The following is a 20,113-nucleotide window of genomic DNA, read 5'->3' as shown; positions in this document are numbered from 1 at the left end:
TTATTAAAAGAGAATGACCCACAGCACCTAGATGACTTTATTTGAAAGGATGCGAAAGTCAATGTTAGAATTAAAATAACTTTATTTCAATGTACATGAACTGAAATAAAATAGAATCATTGTTATTTTTCAACTTAAGAGTAATATTGCTGGGCTGGCCCAATCACAAGCACTCTCCACGACGAGGCAGCACGAGTAACTAGACCCAGTTCATCATTTTCTGGGCCAACTGAATTCCAAGTACTACTGTCAAAGGGTCCTCCAGCACACAGCAAACTCTTTTTTTGAGAACTAAGACAAGCCATCAACACTTTGCCTAGGCAGAAGCTTTAAGTTGTGTTCCAAGGAAGATCTCCCTTGAAAAATCCTGTCCATTACTGAAGAAACGGTACACAGCATGCTGAGCTACATCTAACAGATCAAGGCTTCTGCCGAACGCTTTTCTCTAGCCTACCCTCCTGTACAAAGCACCCACTGTAAAATTCACACGTTCAAAACCACAGAATCATACAAACCCGCAAACAAGGCTGGTTTCAATATGCTTGTTGCTATGTGCTATTGCCCGCTGTGTCAGCTTCCACATGCAGCGTACGTAGATGGCAAAAGGGCATTTCTCTTGACCACCACTTTCAGAAGTTATGTCTGTTTTTACAGCTTATAGTGCAATACAATTAAGTTACTCAATGTCATGATATGGCACCATAAGGTAAGCAATCTTCGTTGAAATGCACAATTCCTGGTACTAATAATTTGCAGTGCTTTTACCAATAACAAGTAATAAGATTAAAGAGAACTGGAAAAGGAACTGATAGAGAAAATTCTTAGAAGTGTCTGTTGTTCCTTTGATGAAGGAAAAAGGGAACTGTCAGATTCAAGGAAAATGATGGGAAATAGTTCTTCACACAACACACTTAAGTTGTGGACTCCTTGCCATGTGAGGTGGATGCTAAGAAGATGCAATGAGGACTTCAAAAGATTTCTTTTTATCCAGCAAATGCTTTCAGATATGGAGTTCCCCAAGCCACAGACTGCTCAAAGTATGTTTTGGGGAAGCACCGCTATCTGCTCAGCCTTTTTTTTTTTCCTCCCCTCTCTTCCTTGTGCATCTGCTTTTGGCCACTGAGCCTGGATATTAGGCCGGATGGACCTTTGATCTGTCTTGGTACAGTTTGTTCTAAGTTACTTCAAAACGCTTCATAGATGTACTCTCAAAGATGTACTCTTCATCATTTGCAACATATTATTTAGATAGGACTTAGACTGTTGAATTACAAATGACCTCCAAAAGAGGAAAAAAAAATATTTAAGCTTTCTCCTGATATGACCCAGTTGTATAAAACTGTATAGAAAAGTGAGCGTTATGTGCAGATGTAGTGAAAAAGCAATAAGCTTTATAAAAAACATTCTTAAAAATGTACCAAGCATAAACAAAAGATGGTTTACAAATACGTTTAACTATTTTAGTCATCATCAGAATCTGAATCGTATTTCTTCCCTCTGATGGTCTTCTTCTCCAACTTTGTGAAGCTTGTTCCAAATTTCTTTTGATTTTGAAAAGGTGGCTCCATCAAGTTTCCACTAGAGGAAAAGAGTAAGAGGTGTTGATTAAAGCCATATTTTTGCAGACAGTAAGCAGCATTTCTAATTACTTGTTCCTCCGAAAAAACCCACAAAACACTAAGAGAATAAAGCCCTACTCCCTAAAGTGACCCTAAAAAGCGCTGTGGGATGACTAGCATAGCGCTTTCTGGGCAAGAGGGCCTGGACAACAACAGCTAAGACAGGAATGTGAGTGTACACAGCACTTGTGATCAGAGCTCTGCAGGAAAAAAAACTGAAAGGGCTTTTTGTGGCAAACTGATGGCTCTAAGGACAGCCATTCATCTTAGTAAACAGGGAATTACACAGAGGCTTTTTACACCAAAGGAAGAGACAAAAGTACAAAAGAAAATAAACCAGGAAGAGACTGTGGAATAGAAACAGAGTCAAAAATGGGTTTTGTAGCACCAGAAGACACTTTGTTCCACCTCTACCTAGGCCAGATATGGCAATGTCTTTACCTAACACCGTGCACAGCTGGTGGGGCATGGAGACCCACCCACACCTTGTTCCCCACGTTCACATAAAGCTGGAGGTCCCACACATCCTACAGCAGGGGTGTGCAAGAGGAGGATCCCCCTCCTCGCTTAGGGTGTACATGCTTTTAACTCACATGAGCTGTGAGGGGCTTGCATCTCAATGTCAGAGTGAGCAATTAGAACCTCCTGGAATTAGCTACAGAAGGGTGGTGGGAAATTGCTTATTACCACTTTGTAGATAACATGTTACTGATATTGATCCTAAATACACAGTTCAATGATTGCTAGTTAATTACATGTCAGCAATTAGCCAATATACCACTTGAATCCTGATTTTGCTGAGATGTGACCTGAGCAGTTCTGAACAGTTTTTTTTTCCCTCCTAAATACAACGTATCCTTTCACCATCTGCTATTCCACAGACTGAAGGAAACAAAAACCACCAAAAAAGAAAAGAACTCAACAAAAAATTGTTTCTAGTCTGTTAGGAGAAACTCCAGGGAATACGTAAATGGATGTGCCCAAGAATGCTCAAAATTTAGCAAATTCAGTGCAGCTTAGTTCAATTTCACTGAATTATTTCTCCCATAAAGGGTGTTGCTGTCTAGAATAAATATCCAGACTGCCTTTGATTCCGTTGTGTTTGCTTCATACTGAACTGCTAAGTGGAATTACAACTTGTTTTGAATTATAATTTCCGCTTCACTCATCAGAAGTTCAACAGCTAATTAGATCTTTTTCTTTAAGATCTAACAATGCCTCTTGTCAAACTTTGGGAAATAGCCATTGAAATGAACTATATAAGTATATAAACTATATAGACAAATATAAAATAGAATAAAATATAAATAAAAAGACACTCAAAAAAAAAGAAGACTAGCCTAAAAAAAAAGATAAAGATTTTGACATGACTGGAAAGCAAAGCAGAAGGTGCTGTATCATTTCCAGAAAAATTAGGCTATTGTGACCTAAGCTATTAGCCTATTGTGAGGCCTTGTGTACCAAAGTCCTAAATGTGGGCAGTTACAACGATTATCTTGTACTGCCAAACAAACAATTTGCACTTTTTTATGCTGTCCATTGAAAAAAAAGTCATATGCAATATGGATTAAGGTGCCTCTTAAGTACAACCTACAGTTTTCACTTAAGCGGATTAAAATGCTCAAGCTTGACCGTATTGCAAGCGTGACATCTAAGCTGTTGTAGGAAGGATTACATTAGACACGTGGCTGGGCCAGGCTTTATCAAAGCAGGGTTGCTACCCTATAGCAGCAAATAGCAGGAGCTGTGTTTTTTTTTTTTTTTATTATTCCTGTACAAAAATGACGTTATAAAGATCATTATAACATCTCAGTATGTTGCCAAAGAGGTGCTCTTTTCCTTCCCTTGCCAAAGTACGCAGAAGAAATAACTGGATTGAACTCACTTGTGTCTTTAAGCATACAAGATATCAAAGTTACAAGCTTTCAGATTCATCTGTCTGCAAGGACGTTCTCCTCACACTGTATCTGAAAATAAACCAATCACAGAACAATTACCTGTAATTAATTATGTCTGCACAGCCTAGTCTCCACTCCAATGTCTCTGTAGTGAAGTCATCCGTGTTACCAAGATCAGTGAAGCCAACAATATAGTCTTGCGATTTTCCATCTTTTATTAGTGCTAGAGTGGGGATTACTTTGATGCGCAGTCTCTCGCATAAGAAAGGAGATTTTTCTGCATTTAGTTTCAAGAATTTTGTCTCAACGTGCTTTTTTGCCAATACGGTCAAATGCTTGTCCATTATCTGACACCTGTCAAAAAAACCAACACATAAAATGTTTGTTAGACTCAATAAGCTGAAGAACACGTTGCTTTACAGCAATGTAAAGAAGAACTGTAAAGAGCTATTTCTATCACATTACTTCCTCAGATACAACCTATACAATTAAAAATTTAGTCCCAAGAGAAGCTGTGTTTTAAAGGTAGCCAGATTTAACAACTAATAGAATAATGCCCTGGAGCACCTTTAACACACAATTACACCATGCATTTCTCTTGTTTCTTCCTAATTACACCACCCATGCACCTGACAGCTTCCCTCATTTCTTGAGGCCTCCATTTATTGATGGAATTTCCCTGACTTCTATTCTTCCTGCTTCAGCTCCACTGACTGTGAGCTTAGAGAACTTCTTTGCAACAGATTTCACATCTTCATAAAAGTGCTCTGCACATGTTACAGAGCTTTGGTTTTTTAGTCTCTGCCTCCACAGCTGAGATGCAGTACCTTGCTGCATAGAAGAAATTATTTTCAGAGTGCTTCAATAGTGCCATACGCAAGTATTTCACTTTTCTGTTAAAATGTAGTAAGAATGAACATACAATAATTGTTTCTCAGTTAAGGGGCAGTAACATGAGCTGCTCAAAATAATTGTCAGATGGAAGACATTTGTAGGCTTGTCATCTTTGAGTGGTGAGGCTCAGCTGCACAAACTCTGTGATGTGGCTGTCCTTTAACTAGAAGGGAAGGCTGAATAGATCAGAAAGCTGGAATGGGCAAGGATGAAAGCAACTTGATACTGTAGTTGGAAAACCTGACACACCAGCTTCAAGCTGGTTGTCACCACTACACATTTCACTAAGAACTTTCTCTAAAGTTCCTTCTCCTGTCTGAGTCTACAGGCTTCATTGGTACAGAAAAACCGAACACCCCAAACCTGTTCTGAGCTAATTATTTGCACAGATATTCTTTCAACTTTGAGTAAAAGCTAGCTGAATGCAGCTGCTTCAAATATTTTGAGTTGTAGAATGGTTTTGATTGGAAGACCATCTAATTCCACCCCCTGCCATGGGCAGGGACACCTCCCACCAGAGCAGGTTGCCCAAAGCCCCATCCAGCCTGGCCTTGAACACCTCCAGGGATGGGGCAGCCACAGCTTCTCTGGGCAGCCTGTGCCAGGGACTCAACACCCTCACAATAAAGAATTTCTAATTTCTAGTTTAAACTTATCCTCCTTCAATTTAAAACTATTTCCTCTTGTCCCATCTCTGAATGACCTGACACAGAGTCCCTCCCCAGCTTCTCTGTAGGCCCCCTTTAGGTACTGGAAGGCCACTGTAAGGTCTCCCTGGAACCTTCTCTTCTCCAGGCTGAACAACCCCAACTCCCTCAGCCTGTCTTCATTCCTAACAGAACTGCTCCAGCCCTCTGATAATCCTCACGGCCCTTCTCTGGACCCAATCCAACAGTTCCATGTCCTTCTTACATCGAGGGCCCCAGAGCTGAATGCAGCATTCCAGGTGGGGTCTCACAAGAAAGCTCTTTCAAAAATAAACTCTCAACTTGTAAGAGTCAAATATTTAACTTAGAAAACACAAGACACATATGCCTCAGTGCATAATCCGGATTTGACCTCTTTCAATTTCTCACATTGAAGCTGTTTCAGTTTATGTTCTGTAAATCAGAGAAAACATAACTTGGGGAAAAAAAAAAAAAAACAGGACAACCGGCTCCTCCTTCAACAAACAGCTCTATTTTGCAATTGCTTTTTAACAGAAAACATTGAGATAAACCCACCCAGGAATAGCCTACAACCCAGAACTTCTTCCAGGAATTCTTCCAAGGAAGTGGGAGATCTTATTTTAGGTTCCTATTTTGAGTCAGGACATAGATCTAGGTCCCTCACACCCTAAAGAAGTGACATAATCACAAAGGTACAGCCCCAAAGGGAAAACAGCTACAATTGGTATTCACAAATCCTTTCAAAGTCAAAACGTTGAATATTGAAGATGCTCAGACAGGATTTTGTTTACGTTTTGGTTTTTGTTTGCCAGAATTGCCCAGAATATCTCCATCTGGAATAACCAAAGTGATCTTTTTGAAGTTGCTATGGTCACTAAATTTAGAGCTGGCTCCCTCCAGCTAAATCAATAATGAACCACAGCAATCTCTCAAATGCTGCCAGGGAAGTTACGCATTTGTGTTCTAATCAACTATGCAAGAGGGGATTAATCCTTGTCAAATCATGTCAACTTTAGTTGGAATCAAAAGCTTTCAGAGGGAAGAAGGTATCGGAAGAAAAAAAATCAAGGAATTTCCATGCTTCTAAAAATCTGTATTTACTTATGAGATTTGAAAAGAGCTTTTTTTTTTTTTGGTATACATCTATAAGCAAAACGTTTCTTGAACAAAGTGTATTTACCATACCTGAAAGTTGTATCTCTATAGAAATGGCAAACCACATTTTTACTTTCTTTGACTTCTTGGAAAAAGTCTCTCTCACTTGGGATTTCTCTGTACTCCCCATGTCCTTTTGAAAGCCACTCCTTATGGAAAAGGAAAGGAAGTTAATTAGTATTTAGTTAGTTAGTTAGTCCTGCATCTGTCATGCAAGCTCTACAGCTTTTAAGGAAAAAAAAAAAAAGGAGGGGGCTTCAGTAAAAACCCATTTCATACAGTAATAGTTAGAAACAAATTAGGCAAAGGTCTCTAGGCCAGATAACGCTTCTAAATTGCCTCTTTCTCAACAGCAGGCAGGTAGCTGAGCACCTTCTTGTTTGCAAATACAAGTCTTGTACAGAGTTGCTCACAAATCTGCAGTGCAGCTTCCCTGTAAGATTAGACTAGTTCAAAGAGCACTGAAAACAAAGTTGTCAGAATTGGAGAACTGTAAATCTACAACTTGTGCCACTCTAAAATGTTTTTGCACCCTAGAAGAACTTGTCTAGAACTGACTCAAGCTATAACAGGTTATTTCTTTTGATCTATGAAAAAAATAGGGAGAAATAAGCCTGCAAAAACATAATGTTTATCTACTGAATATAGACTGAACTTGTCTTACTAAGAGCCAGGCTTCCAAAAAAACCCTGACAACACAGGTGTTCATACCCATTACTCACAAAGTGAAGGGAGAAACAAATTCACGAGCTAACATTTACAGGCAATTTCAAACCTGCTTGACTAAACGTGCAAATACAGTCTGGGAAAAGATGATCTCCTAGATTTTCAAGGCATACAGTTAAGGAAAAAACAGGAACAGCTTCTGATACAGAAAATTATACTGTATTAAAACACATATAGACTAAGCTAAATGATTAAGAGTGAAGCATGACAAAAACATGACATTTCAGCTTTCAGTGCAAGAAAAAATTACCATTCTTGATCTTGCAGTTGTGTTAGAGTTAAAGAAAAAAAAGTGGGGGGTGTTGGAGCTGCTAGCAAATCAAAGATTTCCTGTAGACTAAATTACAACAGAACAAAGGATTTCCTGAATATTTTAACACTAATGTTGGAAGAAATTACGTGAATAAGTTATAATAATGCAAATCACGCACCGACTTATGCTTCAACAGCAGATAAGTTAATTTTCCTACACATTCTTATTCCAGAAGAATGTGGGCCATCTTACTCCTTTTACAGAGCAGTATCCTACTTTCAATTTGAAAATGCATGAGAACAATGAGGTGAGATCAAGTACCATGAAAAATTTTTACAGGAGAACATGTTAACATCTAGAGCATGTCAGAGTATTACAACTTTTCAAAAAGGACAACACTGGAATCGAATATGAGCTGTACTTCTGAAGACACACAAGCAGTGTGACACCTTCTCTACTTCCATCTTTAGAGAATCAAAGCAACTAACTCTGCCTCTCCTGCAGCATCCCAACCACACAACAACATTTTACTGCATTCCCATTTGAAAGCATGCCATTAGCCACCACAGGCAAAACATCTCCTTTCAACCCAGTCACCTCCCCCTTGTCCCTATTTCTCTGTTTAGGTTTGCATGAAGTTAAGTAACCTATGGCTTCCCTATTTAGGATTTAGGTCTCACACCATATGTTACCAGAACTTTATTTTCAGGAACAACCATCTATGCTCAAGGAGACTTTTGGGGGAGCATGAGGACTACAATTTAGCCAGATATACCGGGACCAAAGCAGAATTCCTTTTCTGCAAGAAAAATAAGCAGTCATACACAGCCAACATTTCATTGGAGTAGAAGAAGTGGGACAAAATTCCACCCTACAACAAGAAAAGACCCTGAATCTTTCTTCTGCAAAATACCTTAAAAAAAAAACAGGCACCACTCACATGCCTTAAGATACTCCAGAATTCAGAAGTATAAGGTACCAAAACACCTTACGATTAGGTTGTCTGAGAGGCTTATGACTTCAGATGACAACATTCAGTGAATAACAACACACTGAAATCTCTGTACTATACTCCTTGTCCTATCCTTATCATAAGATAATCACAGAGCTTCCTTTCTCCTGTTAAAGACCACAAAGCAAGCACACAGGAACAGAGATCTGCTTTTCGGATTTGTTTAAAAATAACAAAGTACAGAAAGGTGAAGAAAGAGAAGAAAACTCTTAGGTCATGTGTACAGTTCCCCTAGGATTTCCAAAAACTATTACATTTTGCACTTCAGGAGTCTGTATTAGCACAAGACTTACCTGTTTCTGCTGTTTGGCCTTTTTCAGTGCTTCAAGCCTCCTTTGTTTAAGGCGTTCCAATTCATCTTCATCCATTTGGTCCAGCTTCTGCATTTCCGCATCCAGATGTTCTTCTACTACCTTGGTGGTCTGAAGTATCTCATTCTCCAGAACTTTCTGGAGAATTTCAACGGATGTATCAGCAGCCATCTTTAAGTGTGAAGCGATCCCTTCAGATCTGTGAAGAGAACAATACACAGAATTTACATGTAAAGAATTTTTACATAACACAGTTGACATTGTACAGAAATAAAAGGCAATGCTGTTTAAAGATTGCAGCACATGGATATGTTCCGTATGGAAACCCCATCTGGTAGCAATGAACACAGGTAGCAAGAAGGGCTCCAGTCAAGCCCTATTCTCCCCATCCCAGGGCCAGGTACCAACAGTGCACAGGAACCTGAAATTACTAATCAATATAACAAAGTAAAATTAACAAGTTCCAAAGGAACAGACATCCTGAGCCACATCCGCGTACCTTTAATTAACACTGGGAAAAGAGAAGATGCAGTCCTTCTGACTCCATCCTTCTGGGAGAAAGAGATGTCTGAGAATAAGCCTAAGCAGTGTTCAGCATGTGTTTTCAACAGTTTAAATGCATTAAGTACCTTATGTGTATTAACATGTTTGAATCTGAATTAATACTCCTCGCTCTTTAGCTAAAAGGAAAGGCACTCAACAGCAATCGCCTTTGGCAAAAACACTGCTTCAATTAATACAAGAAAACTGAAATTGCAAGCACCACCTTCTGGCAGCCAGGGAAAGGATTAAAAAAAAAAAAAAACCAAAAGCCACTATCTTCACAAAGCAATTAGACACACAGCTAAAATCATTTCCTCTAAAACCCCCCCTCTCCAAATGCTTCAAAAGGCAGAAAATATCGACACTAGGGGTGCTCGGGGAGCTAGGAGAACAAAATAGATAGTTCTCCTGAATAGTTTTTTATATTACATTACAAAAAACTGTCACTGTAATGAGTGACAGCTTTAAAATGGAAACACATGGACAGTGCACAGTGACCCTAAGCAGATTCTTTAGCTGCTGGCCACTGGTTTGATGCAACAGATCTGGGTTCTAGAATACTCTCAGCAACATTTTAAAATAGCCAAACTACCAGAACCACTGACTTTGCAAACACCTTGCATACAGAGGCAAGAACCCATTTTAAGTCGTGATGGGCAGGGTACCAGCACCATGGCAGTACTCCAAGTTTAATGCAGTGTCAGCAGCGTTGCACTAACGCCACATGTACCACAGCCAGACCTGCTCTGGTCTGCAGCACCTTATGTGGGGTCTCTGCTAGCATTTCCTTTGTCTTTCTTGTATTTTGGAAGAATAGGAAGGTAGTAAAAAACTTACTGGTGTGGCTCACAGCCCGCTAGGTCTTCAGGAAAGGGCTGAACGCTGCTCGGACAGGGTTAGGAAGCCGTGTCCTGAAAGAAATAGCAGGGAAAAAGAGAAATCAGCCCCTCCAGCCCCCACTACGGCCCGAGTGCTCCCGGCTCTCCCAGCCACACCAGCGGGGCTGCGACCCCCGCTCCTCCCACAACACCCATACGGCTGCCGGGCCCCGGCCGGACCCTCCTAAAGCGCAGCCGCCCGCGCCGAGCTCCCCACAGGGGGGCGACGGGGCCGGTACCGACGCAGGCGCCGCGCGGCCGTGACGAACAACGGCTGCCCACGGCGGGCACGGCCCTTTAGCCCCAATTAGCTCCCTACCGGCCCCGTGGGCGGCCCTTGTGCCCTCCTCGGCCCCCTCACAGCCCCACCGCCGCTCACCCCAACACCGGAGCCGCCACCGGTGCCGCCGCCGCCCCGCCTCGCCTCACCTCAGCCGCGCCGGTCGCGCCCCGCCGGAGTCTCGCGAGATGTTGGGAGGGGGCGGGACAACGCCCTCCTCCCCGCACTGCCATTGGCCGAGGCGGCTGCCGCTCCTCCCGAGGGTGGCCAGCGCGCGCGCGTGCGCGGTGTTATTGTGAGGGGGGCGGCGGCGGCGGCCGTTGGGCGGCCGTTAACGGCCGCGGTGGGAGCTGAGGCGGAGGAGGGAGGGCGGGTGGGAGGGAAGGCGGGGAGGGGGCGCCGCTGCCGCCGCCGCCATGAGCGGCCCCGAGGTAAGGGCGGCCGCGGGGGGCCGATGGCTGCGGAACAGCGAGGCGGCGGCGGGTGTGTGTGTGCGAGAAAACGGGGATATTCCAAACGATTAAAAAAAAAATAAATAAATAGTAATAATAAAGTTTTGTTTTTTGGCTTTTTTTTTTTTTCAATTATTTTCTTATTTTTAAAGCGTTTCCTGGAAATGAGCGCGGCGGGTGGGCAGGTGGGGCGGGGAGATAAAGCTCCTCCGGCGGCGGTGGCGGTGGCGGTGGCGGGGGGGGGTGGGCTGATAAGAGAGAGGGGCGGGCGGCAAAAATAAAATAAAATAAATAAATAAATAAATAAAATAATTAAATAATAAATAATTAAATAAATAATAAAATAAATAAATAAATAATAATAATAAAGGTTCCTGTGTCTTTTTCGCCGGCTCCTGCTCCGGGCCCTCCGTGCCGGCGGGCGGCGCTGCGTGGCCGGGGCCGGGGCCGGGGCTGAGGCGGGGCCGAGGCTGAGGCTGAGGCGGGGCCGGGTCCGGGTGCGGGTGCGGGGCCGGGTCCGGGTGCGGGCGGCTCGCCGTATGCACGGGGCTGCGGGCGGGCGGCCGGCGGTGGCGGCGCTGAGGCGGGCGACGAGCGGCCGCCGCCATGGGCAAGAAGCAGAAGAACAAGAGCGAGGACGGGTAAGGAGGAGGAGGAGGAGGCGGCGGTAGCGAGGCTGCCTTCAGGCTCCCGTCTCCGCCTCGTCCCTCCCCGGGAACGTGACAGCGCCGGTGCGGCGCCGCTGAGTCAGGCCCCGGCCGCGGCCTCGTGGCGGAGAGGGGGCCGTTGGAGGCCGTTGGAGGCCGTTGGGGCCGTTGGGGGGGCCGGCTGCCAACGGGTGCGGGCCAGGGTGCCGGGTTGTGGCCCTGCGGCGGCCGAGGGTGCTCGGGGTAGAGCCGTAGCCACGAGGCCGCGGGCAGTGTGAGCCGCTGAATGCGCCTTTTTTTGGGGAGTACCCGTGTCAGATCTCGCTTTCTGGGCAGTACGAGTGTCTCGTTAGCCAACATTTGCCTCGTCTTCACTATTTTTTCCTCGCGCTTTTCGCCGCACCGCGCAGGCTGTTTGGTAGGGCCTGTCGGCATCGCGTGTCCTGGGCTGTGTTCCCCGGGTGCGCCTCAGGAGCAGCGCTGGCGGGGAGATGAGTCAAGAGTCAGCTGGGGAGGAAGGAAGGGGGGCTGGATTTTAGTGCACTGCAGGAGGGTTGGCCTCGTGCTCTTTGTATGTGCTGCAGTAGGTGACAGAACCATCAGGGTTGGAAAAGCCCTCCAGGATCACCCATGTCCCCAAGCACCAGGCCCAACCTCTCCTTGCACACCCCCAGGGACGGTGACTCCACCACCTCCCTGAGCAACCCGTCCCAGTGCCTGACTGCTCCTTCTAAGCAGAAATGTCTCCTCATTGCCAACCTGAACCTCCCCTGCGGCAACTTGAGGCCATTCCCTCTGGTCCTGTCACTGGTTACCTGTGAGAAGAGGCCGACCCCAGCTCTCCACATATTCCTCTCAGGTAGCTGCAGGGAGCAATGAGGTCTCCCCTGAGCCTCCTCTTCCCCAGCCCAAACACCCCCAGTGCCATCAGGTGCTCCTCACAGGACTTGTGCTCCAGAATCACACAGAAGCCTTTGGGTCCTGGAGCGCTGCTCTCCTGGGCCCTTCCAGTGGCAGTGGTGGCTGTGGGAGAGACTCGGAGAGCCTTCATGGCCACCAGGTGCCTCGTTCTCTTCTGTGTGTCTGTAAAGTACCAGGCTCAGGCCTCTGTCGGTTGCCATGTGGAAAATCTCATTTATGGCTAAAAGAAGGAAGCTTAAAAGAGAAGCCAGCAGCTCATTGTTAGAATAACTGAAATCTGATTGTTACAGAAAAAGAAGGAACAAGGATGCAGTTAAAATAGCTTACCGCCTCACTGCTGCTCCGAGCCCTACGCTTGGTGGTTTCACCCTGGGGGAGGTGAGCTTTTGTGGCGAGCTGTCAGCATCAGGTGTCCTTCACGAGGAGCGATACGAGTGCTTGTGTGGATGGTTTTGTCTTCCTCACCGTAGGAACCACATGAGATCATTTTTATATGCTTGCTAACATGCTTTTATGTCTTTGCTCTTGGTCTGCAGCTGCACGCTGTATCCAAACACCCGAAAGGTGGCCTGTCTTTAATACGATTTCTTTGTTCTGTTTATTACCCCTAAACCAGTTCTGTCCAGGTCCCTGTTTCTTTCAGCTGACCTTGGAGAGCTGTGGGGTGTCCGGTGCCGTGCCCTGTACGAGGCATCTGTTTATGTCCCGTGCCTGCGTCTCCACCTCTCAGCGCCTCTGCGTTCATACCAGGCCCGTGTTTCTCTGCTGCGACGCTGTGCTAGGGTTGGGAATACCTCGTTCTGTGAGGGTAACTGCTCCCTGCGTGAAGCTCTGGTTGCAGCGTGCCAGGGTAAACAGCAGCGAAGCCCAATTAGGCATGGACACCTGGTCAATTAGAAAGATTGCTGCCACAGCTAAATCAAGCAAAAGTTACAGGCGGCTTAGGAGAAGTTCAGCCAAAGCAAGCTTGAGGCCTTGCAAACGCAGCACAGCTCACCAGCTGCTACCAGAGCAGCAATTCTGTGTTACGGGGCTGCAAAGCACGTGGCAGTGCGAGGGGTGAGCTGGGGGATTGGCTTGGACACCCCCAGTACCTCTCCTTGCTGTTCCAGTGCCGAGTTGTTCGTTTCCTTCTTCTTTTCCCCTTTTATTCCCTGACAACTACATTTTAGATACAGTCCCTAGCATCCCTTCTGGCTGCACGCAGCAGCTCAAGGGCACAGCTTGCAGCGCAGAGGAAGCACATGGGAAGATGCAGGTGTGTGTCAGTGTGGCAAATGTTGCTTTGGGCCCTGGTGTGACAGAAGGGAGATTTTCTGCTTTTCTCCTGACGTACTGAGACAAGTCACAGAAGGTACCCGTCATCTTGACTCTGCCCTCCTCCTCTTTTCCCCTTTCACCCCCACAGCTTTGACTTTGTGAGGTTTCCCCCTCCTGCATTTCTGCTGAGTACAGCAGAGGCCTTGCTGATTAGGAATGAATTATTTCCAGGTAAATGAGGCTGAATTTTGGCGTGGGAGCCAGCTGTAAGTACACAAGGACAAGTCCCTGAGGGAGGCGATAGCAGCGGTGAGCAGGGCAGGAATGGGAATGTGGGATCACTGCCTGTTATGAACACGCTGCTGTCCGAACAAACACACCTTCAAAGCCGTTCCTGCTCTACCAGCACCTCTGATGCGCTCCCGTGGAGTTTATTATTGCCTCCTGCCCCTGGGTTGGTGTGCGTGGCTCCGTGGATGAGGGATGTGTTTATGCAGGGTGGCCAGGCGGCGTGGTAGAGGTGCTTTGTGAAGGTGAAGAGCGTCTCGGGTCGTAAATCGCTGCTGGGCCATATGGAAGCTGCCTTAATGGCTTCCCCTGGAACCCGTGCGGCTGTGTTGGTCGCTCGCTTTCAGATGCAACCTCCCAGCAAAGCTGTCAATAAAAATACGAGCCATCTGATCATCCAGACGCCCCTAATGGAAGTGTGGGTGTCTTGATGTGTAATCTGGCACCTCCCGGGAGCGATGGTGCTGTGCTTTGGTTTTTGGATAGGGCTGTGATGGCAGAAGGTATGTCAAGGTTCTCCCCTGCTGTTTTTGTGAGTTTGGTATAGGATTTTTTTTTTTTTTAATGCGTGGGAAGCAGGGCTGTTTTTAAACTGCAGAACTGTGTGCTTTGAATTCAAGCCTCACACTGCTGCTGTAGATTTTTCGAGTCAATGTTCTATAAGCAGTAAGCTACAAATAATTTCCTGCCTGGAACCTCAATCTTTCCCCTTGGCTTTCTCAGCTTTTCATATGCATTTTTCCCCTCTTCTCCCAGCTTAGTCCTCTCTTTCTTTTCTTCTTTGTAGTTTTCTTCAACTTCCAGCACGTAATCTTTAGGTGTGTTTGTTCCTGTGCCCTTTGATATGGTGAGCTGGTGCCTGGGCATACCGCTCTGATCATTCATGCGTATTGCTTTGGAAGTTACAGGTGCCAGCTGTGATTCTGCAGCCAAGAACGAACACTGCTGCTAAAATAAGACGTACGGTGCTGCTGCTGCTGCTATATATTGCTTCCTATTCTGCAAATTAAATTGCCGGCACCGTCTATTAATCATTCTGCTTGGCCCTTTCTTGTTAGAGTATTAAATGAAATCTTTTAGGTGTTGCCTTGGGAAGTTCTGTGGAGGCTCCAAAGCCTGCAAGCACCTGTAGTTGAGAAACATTCTGTACCCCAGAAAATTTACAGCAGCTGTCTCTGTCTGCTTCTGGAGAATAGTTCCACAACAAAGCTTCTCCAGCAGCTGATAAGCCCCCGAGATCCCTGTTTTGCACATCTCATCTGGGAGCTGCCAGGATTGTGTACCGAAAGATGGAGTACAGCAGTGCAAAATAACTCCTCCGTTAGAGAAATTTATTGGCCTGTTCTACTCAAAAGTATATTTATGCACTCCCCAAAGCTATGGTTTTTAACATAAGCATTGCATATTTGTAAGAAAACCGTTTTTATACATTTTGTTGGATATTTTTTTGAAAGTAAAGCATCATATCACTGCATAAACACTGTGAGGATCCTCAAACATTTGCAGTAATGGCAGCATAAACCACAAAGCGCTGCCATCCACTTGATAAAGTGTTAGAAGCAGTCTTTCACATCTAGACCTCGATTCTCTTCATCTGTTACCTTCACCAAGGCATCTAAATCTAATCTATAATTACTGTTTATGAAAAGTGTAGAAATAGCTGCTGCAAGCCAGCAGGCATTGCAGAAAACTGTTCCAGTTCCATGAAGATCTCTGGAAAACCTCACGGGGAATAAAGGGCTTTATGGTAAGTTAAACTTTGCTGCTGCTGTTGTTGACACTTGCGCTATCCAGCCAGACAAGCTGACAGCTCTGCATACCTCGGCCGGTTTTAATTGCATTAGCACTGTCCTGTTTTCCTGACTCCAGCCTCGCGTGCGTTGCCATATGCTTGTTCTGTGCAGTTCAGCACTCAGAAGCTGCCTGGGACTCCGTGGTGTAGCTCTGGACAAAACCTCCCGTTCAATAACTTCTACTACTTGCATGATATTCCGTATTTTTCCTTTCTCTGCCAAAAAATAAAGTCCCCTGGACTGTGAGGAAATCATTCTGCACACAGACTGTGTGTGCACGTAATCAATTCAGTCACTAAGCTTGACTTGCTTAGAAAAAAAAAAAAAAAGTGCAGTGCAGCCAGGTGGGTGTTCTGGTCTGAAAGCAGCTGGTATCTCACAGCTGATGTGTGTTTTGATCCCTGTGCTTGCAGCACTGATGACTTATTCTTCTTACGTGTCATTTTTATTTATTTATTTTTTACAGTAGTCTGGAGATTTTAAACGTGAATGTGCTATTTTAATGCAGAAATGTGTTCCTTTAGGTGCACGCTGCTAGATGAAGTATGGGTTTAGTTGTAGTTCATGTGGGTGGGTATCCTGTGCCTCTCAGGATTATAGATTATCTAGAGTGTGTTTCAGGAAGTGGTTTAAATTGTATCAAAATCAGAACACATCACAAAAATGCCATGAGAAATACACAGAAGCTATGAAGCAGTGGACTTGGGGGTCATTTTTGTCATGTGTGCTTTTTCTAAACAAAAAAAGCCCAAAACTAATCGTTCAGGGGCAATTGACTGATACTTCTGTACGTAGTGCTTCATATTCCATGCTTTTAGCCACCTTGGGTCCTAAACACTTAAACCGAGCCTTGAAGAACTGTGTTTCCCCCCCCCCCCCCAGGAGCTTGAAGGTCTTGAAGTTTTGCTATACCTTTGTTTAAGTGGGAATTTTAAGTTGTGGTGAGGGGTATTTTTGTCTAGGATATGTAAAGGAGACTTTTTTGTCTGTTTTTTTTTTGTACCTTTTTTTTTTTTCCTCCTCCCTACAATCTGTTGGGGTTAAGGGTTACCTTTTCTGTGCCTTTTTCAGAAGGTTTGGCCTAGCTGATAGTTATTCCTGTCTCCTTCCGTGGCCAAACTTGAAAGAGAAGGCATGACTCTTGAATTCTATGAAACGAAATCATTATCCTGAGAGCTTGAATAAAAACCAATTGCCCTTTTAGTCAGGTCTTACTTCCTTGCTGCCTCGTGTAATTAGGTAGCTTCCCCAGCCTCCTTCATCCTCCCGGGGAACATAGGGAGGTGCACTTCTGCATCATGCTTGACTGAGTCGACCTGGTGCTCACGTGGATACCCCTCACTTCGTGGCCAGAGGAAGAAGGAGTTCAGCTCGTTCTTTCCCAATTTTCAGACTCCTGCATATCCCTACATACCTTAACACCTGTGAGTTAAGACATCTACAGATATGCCACCCAGCCTTTGTAACTTGTTAATTTAGTTACGAGCTGATCAGCTCCTATTTAGAAATCCTCCCTTATTACTGGGCTTAGTGACCCACACATACAGAGGATGGGTAAAGTGCTTTAGGGGGGTGATGATAAAGACCTGGTTAAAGATACACCATTTTCGTTTGGTCTCCCACTAATGCAAAACCAAACAGATGGCTCAGCTTCTTTCAGCCTTTTTGAAGTTCAGGTTGTGTGTTTTTTTTTTTTTTTTTTTTTTTTTTTTTAAGCAGAAGCAAACGACTTAATGACAGTGACGTTCCTTTGAAGTTGGCTAGGGGAGCCGGTGTCATGCAGATGATGAAATATCTCGCAAGTGGCCTCAGCAAAAATGAGCCTTCTGATTATGCAGGAATGTGGGCAGCGAGTCCGCAGCAGTGACGCAACTTTCTTGCTGTGTCAACTTTCTGTCTCTTCTGCCCCGTGCGCGTGAATGCTTTTTTCAGGCTGTTTTTGATTGCACGGCTTTTTCTGACATTTGAACTTTTTTACAGAGCCGGTTTGAAAGCAACCCTGATTAAAATATTTTAACATAATTTTACTTATTATCTCAGCTTTAAAGCGCAGGCAAACTTTTGTGTTGCTCTGCGTAGTACTTGAACGCTTTGAGCAACAGTCAAAAAAATATTTGTAATCTTTGAGTCTGCATGTACTTTTTTGTTTTGGCAGGAGAGTATTCTCTCTCTGACTTTGTTTGCAAAGCTGGCTGTTGGATTTCCAGTAGTTAAAGGCTCGTCCTCATCCCAAGCTAAATTCTGTTTCTTTTTTGAGTTTCATTTAACTAATTTCAATGGAGTGAAATTGATATAAATGAGGGCAGCTCGGCTCCTTTGTACGCTGCTAATTAATCCCATTGCTCCACTCTTTCAGTTCACGCATGGATTAATAGTTTTCTATTTCTCTTCCCGCTGCCTAGTCGCGATGCCATCCCTGCCTCAGAGGCACGCGGTGCCTGTTCCTAATGAACTTCTGCTCTGCGTTGGGGCTCGTGCGCTGCAGGTGCTATTACAGGTGTGCTCAGTCATCATTGTGGAAGATCTTAGGAAAGAGCACGAAGAAAACATGCGTGTTTGCTGGTGGTCTTGCTGGTCGGTTATCAGATTTCCTGTGAAATGCTGCTGTTGTTTTACTCACATAGAAAGCCGGAGGAGCTCGTTTGGTGAGGAAAGGGAGTCACACATTTGGGCTGCAGAAATTCAATGAGCAAAGGAAAATGCAAGGTGTACTGATCTTATTTCGATGGCTGTAGTCCTGTCTTCCCCACGTTTGGCCTTGTTTGCTGGGGCAGTGCTCAGGAAGGAAGCCTTTGTAGTTTCTAATGTCCATTTTTCTGTTTGTCAAGCTGCAAAAATCGCTTGAATATATTAACCGTGGCAGTACTTAGAGTCACTTTTTAACCTGTCAGGGAAGAGATGAATGATAATTAAAATACTTGTAACTGTTCTGAAATACTTCATTAGAAAGCTACTAAGTTTTTAATCATATTTTAGAGATTTAAATTAAATCGTATCCTGTGGCATGACAACTTTTGGTGAGATTTAAGCTAATTAACCCCTGTAATATCCTAGACTGCAAAAGAAAAGGCACAACTTCAAACTTTCTAGCTGCTGCAAAAATCAGTCTCTCTAATTGTACGCACGAGTTAGAAGCAAAAATGCAAAGAATGCCCTTAAAAGACTAAACCAGACCAGGGTGTATGGAAAGTAAGATTAACATAAGCCTGGACATCCATAAATCAAACTTTATGTTAGGGTGAACTCTGGCCTCACAATGTCTTCCATGGGGAATTTCTAGGTTCTAGGGTTCTAGCTGTTGCAAGCAATTGCATCAGAAAAAAAAAACAAAAAAAACCTTGTTCCAGGATAGTTCCTCATGTTAAAATGAAAAAACAAAGCACACCCAGCAAACCAACCAACCACCACCGTAAGGTAGGTGCTATTTTAGTATTTTTCATCAGACGTTATAATAGCTGAGGCTGTGTGTTGTAATTTTTAACTGGGATTTTAGTCTGAAATGTTGATTCCTTGGAGCACAAGCAAAAGAGGCAGTGGGATGGTCTGTTACAGACCATATGCGTATCAGTCACAGGGACTTTCTGCTTTTCTGACTCAATACCTTGCAACTGCTTGGGATGTTATAAGTAGGAGAGCTACTGGCCATCTGTGTACATCTGGCTGAGCAGAGGTAGGTGACAGCTCTTCATTTATTCCCAGCTCTGTTTTAATCTTCACACTGAAAAAGTTTCATACTTCTTTTTTACAGGCAGATTTTTTACCACTGTTTGTAGTAAACATGTAACACAAGTAGCTTAGATTGGATTATTATTATTTTTTTGAGTGTCACTTTCTGTTGCTGTGCTGACGATGCTGTGGTTTCACCAGGGATGTTGCTGAATTTCCTGTATTGCTCCTGCCTTTCTTAACCATTCTCCAAGTACGTATTTGGGGTGGTTTGGGTGTATTTGATCCTGCTGAGGCACAGAATTGTGTGCTGGCACAGCATTTGGCTGGCGGCCCACTGAATATGCAGGAATCTAGTAGTAAGTGTCTTGCTTTTTCACTGTGTGATGCAGGTTTTCAGTAGTCCGTGCACACAACTAATGCTGGAACCCTTCAGGCAAGAACAGCATCTTTAAAATATTGAAGTAGATGTTCTTGATGTTCTATCTAGGTCAGTAAGGTCGATGTTTCTTCAGTATGAATGTTCCTATATGCTACCTGCAAAATGGTTTTGAATGTTCTGAAGCCCTGTAATCCTGTTTAAAGGGCAAGCAGCAGTGAAACTGCATAGGGGAAGTACAGAACCCTTTTTTTTGCTCAGGGTTGTAATTCTGAAGTTTTGTTTGGCTTCTGAAATGTGGTAATTCCTGCATACTTGTTATGGATTACTGCTATCTCCTTTAATCAGCCTGACTGCTGTTTCCTCTCCCACTGCATAGTTTTGCCCTGTGTTTGGCACAGATGCCCTTGGAGGCAGCCATTTAATGCTCTGAAAACTGCTTGCTGAGGTTTGTGAGTGGAGTGTGCACA

The 20,113-nt window shown here is 44.4% G+C and overlaps 2 protein-coding genes across 6 annotated transcripts in view; one reads left to right on the top strand and one right to left on the bottom strand.

Moving 5' to 3' along the window:
* Positions 1-64: 64 nt before the first annotated feature.
* Positions 65-10,558, bottom strand: TXNDC9 (thioredoxin domain containing 9). Of its 5 annotated transcripts, none has more exons than XM_084496285.1 (6): positions 10,387-10,558; positions 9,917-9,990; positions 8,519-8,735; positions 6,265-6,383; positions 3,617-3,871; positions 65-1,578 (listed from the first exon to the last, which is right to left on the bottom strand). In XM_084496285.1, exons 3-6 carry the CDS (start codon positions 8,705-8,707, stop codon positions 1,461-1,463), a joined length of 681 nt encoding a protein of 226 aa, XP_084352411.1. In that variant the 5' UTR covers positions 8,708-8,735; positions 9,917-9,990; positions 10,387-10,558; the 3' UTR covers positions 65-1,460. The 5 variants fall into 5 exon arrangements, with proteins under 5 accessions (XP_084352411.1, XP_084352412.1, XP_084352410.1 ...); XM_084496286.1 differs by having other exon boundaries at positions 10,319-10,497; XM_084496284.1 differs by having other exon boundaries at positions 10,337-10,497.
* Positions 10,559-11,181: 623 nt separating this feature from the next.
* Positions 11,182-20,113, top strand: part of EIF5B (eukaryotic translation initiation factor 5B) — a 31,549-nt gene continuing 22,617 nt past the window's right edge. The window contains exon 1 of the mRNA XM_084496180.1: positions 11,182-11,330. Within this exon, the coding sequence (XP_084352306.1) occupies positions 11,296-11,330 (35 nt within the window). The 5' untranslated portion in view covers positions 11,182-11,295. The remainder of the gene's footprint in view (positions 11,331-20,113) is intronic.

The sequence above is a fragment of the Aythya ferina genome (genome assembly GCF_964211825.1).
Source record: "Aythya ferina genome assembly, chromosome: 1".
In the NCBI taxonomy this organism is placed as follows: Eukaryota; Metazoa; Chordata; class Aves; order Anseriformes; family Anatidae; genus Aythya; species Aythya ferina.
Note: the sequence above shows the minus strand (reverse complement) of the source record. Positions and strands in the feature narration are given on the sequence as shown.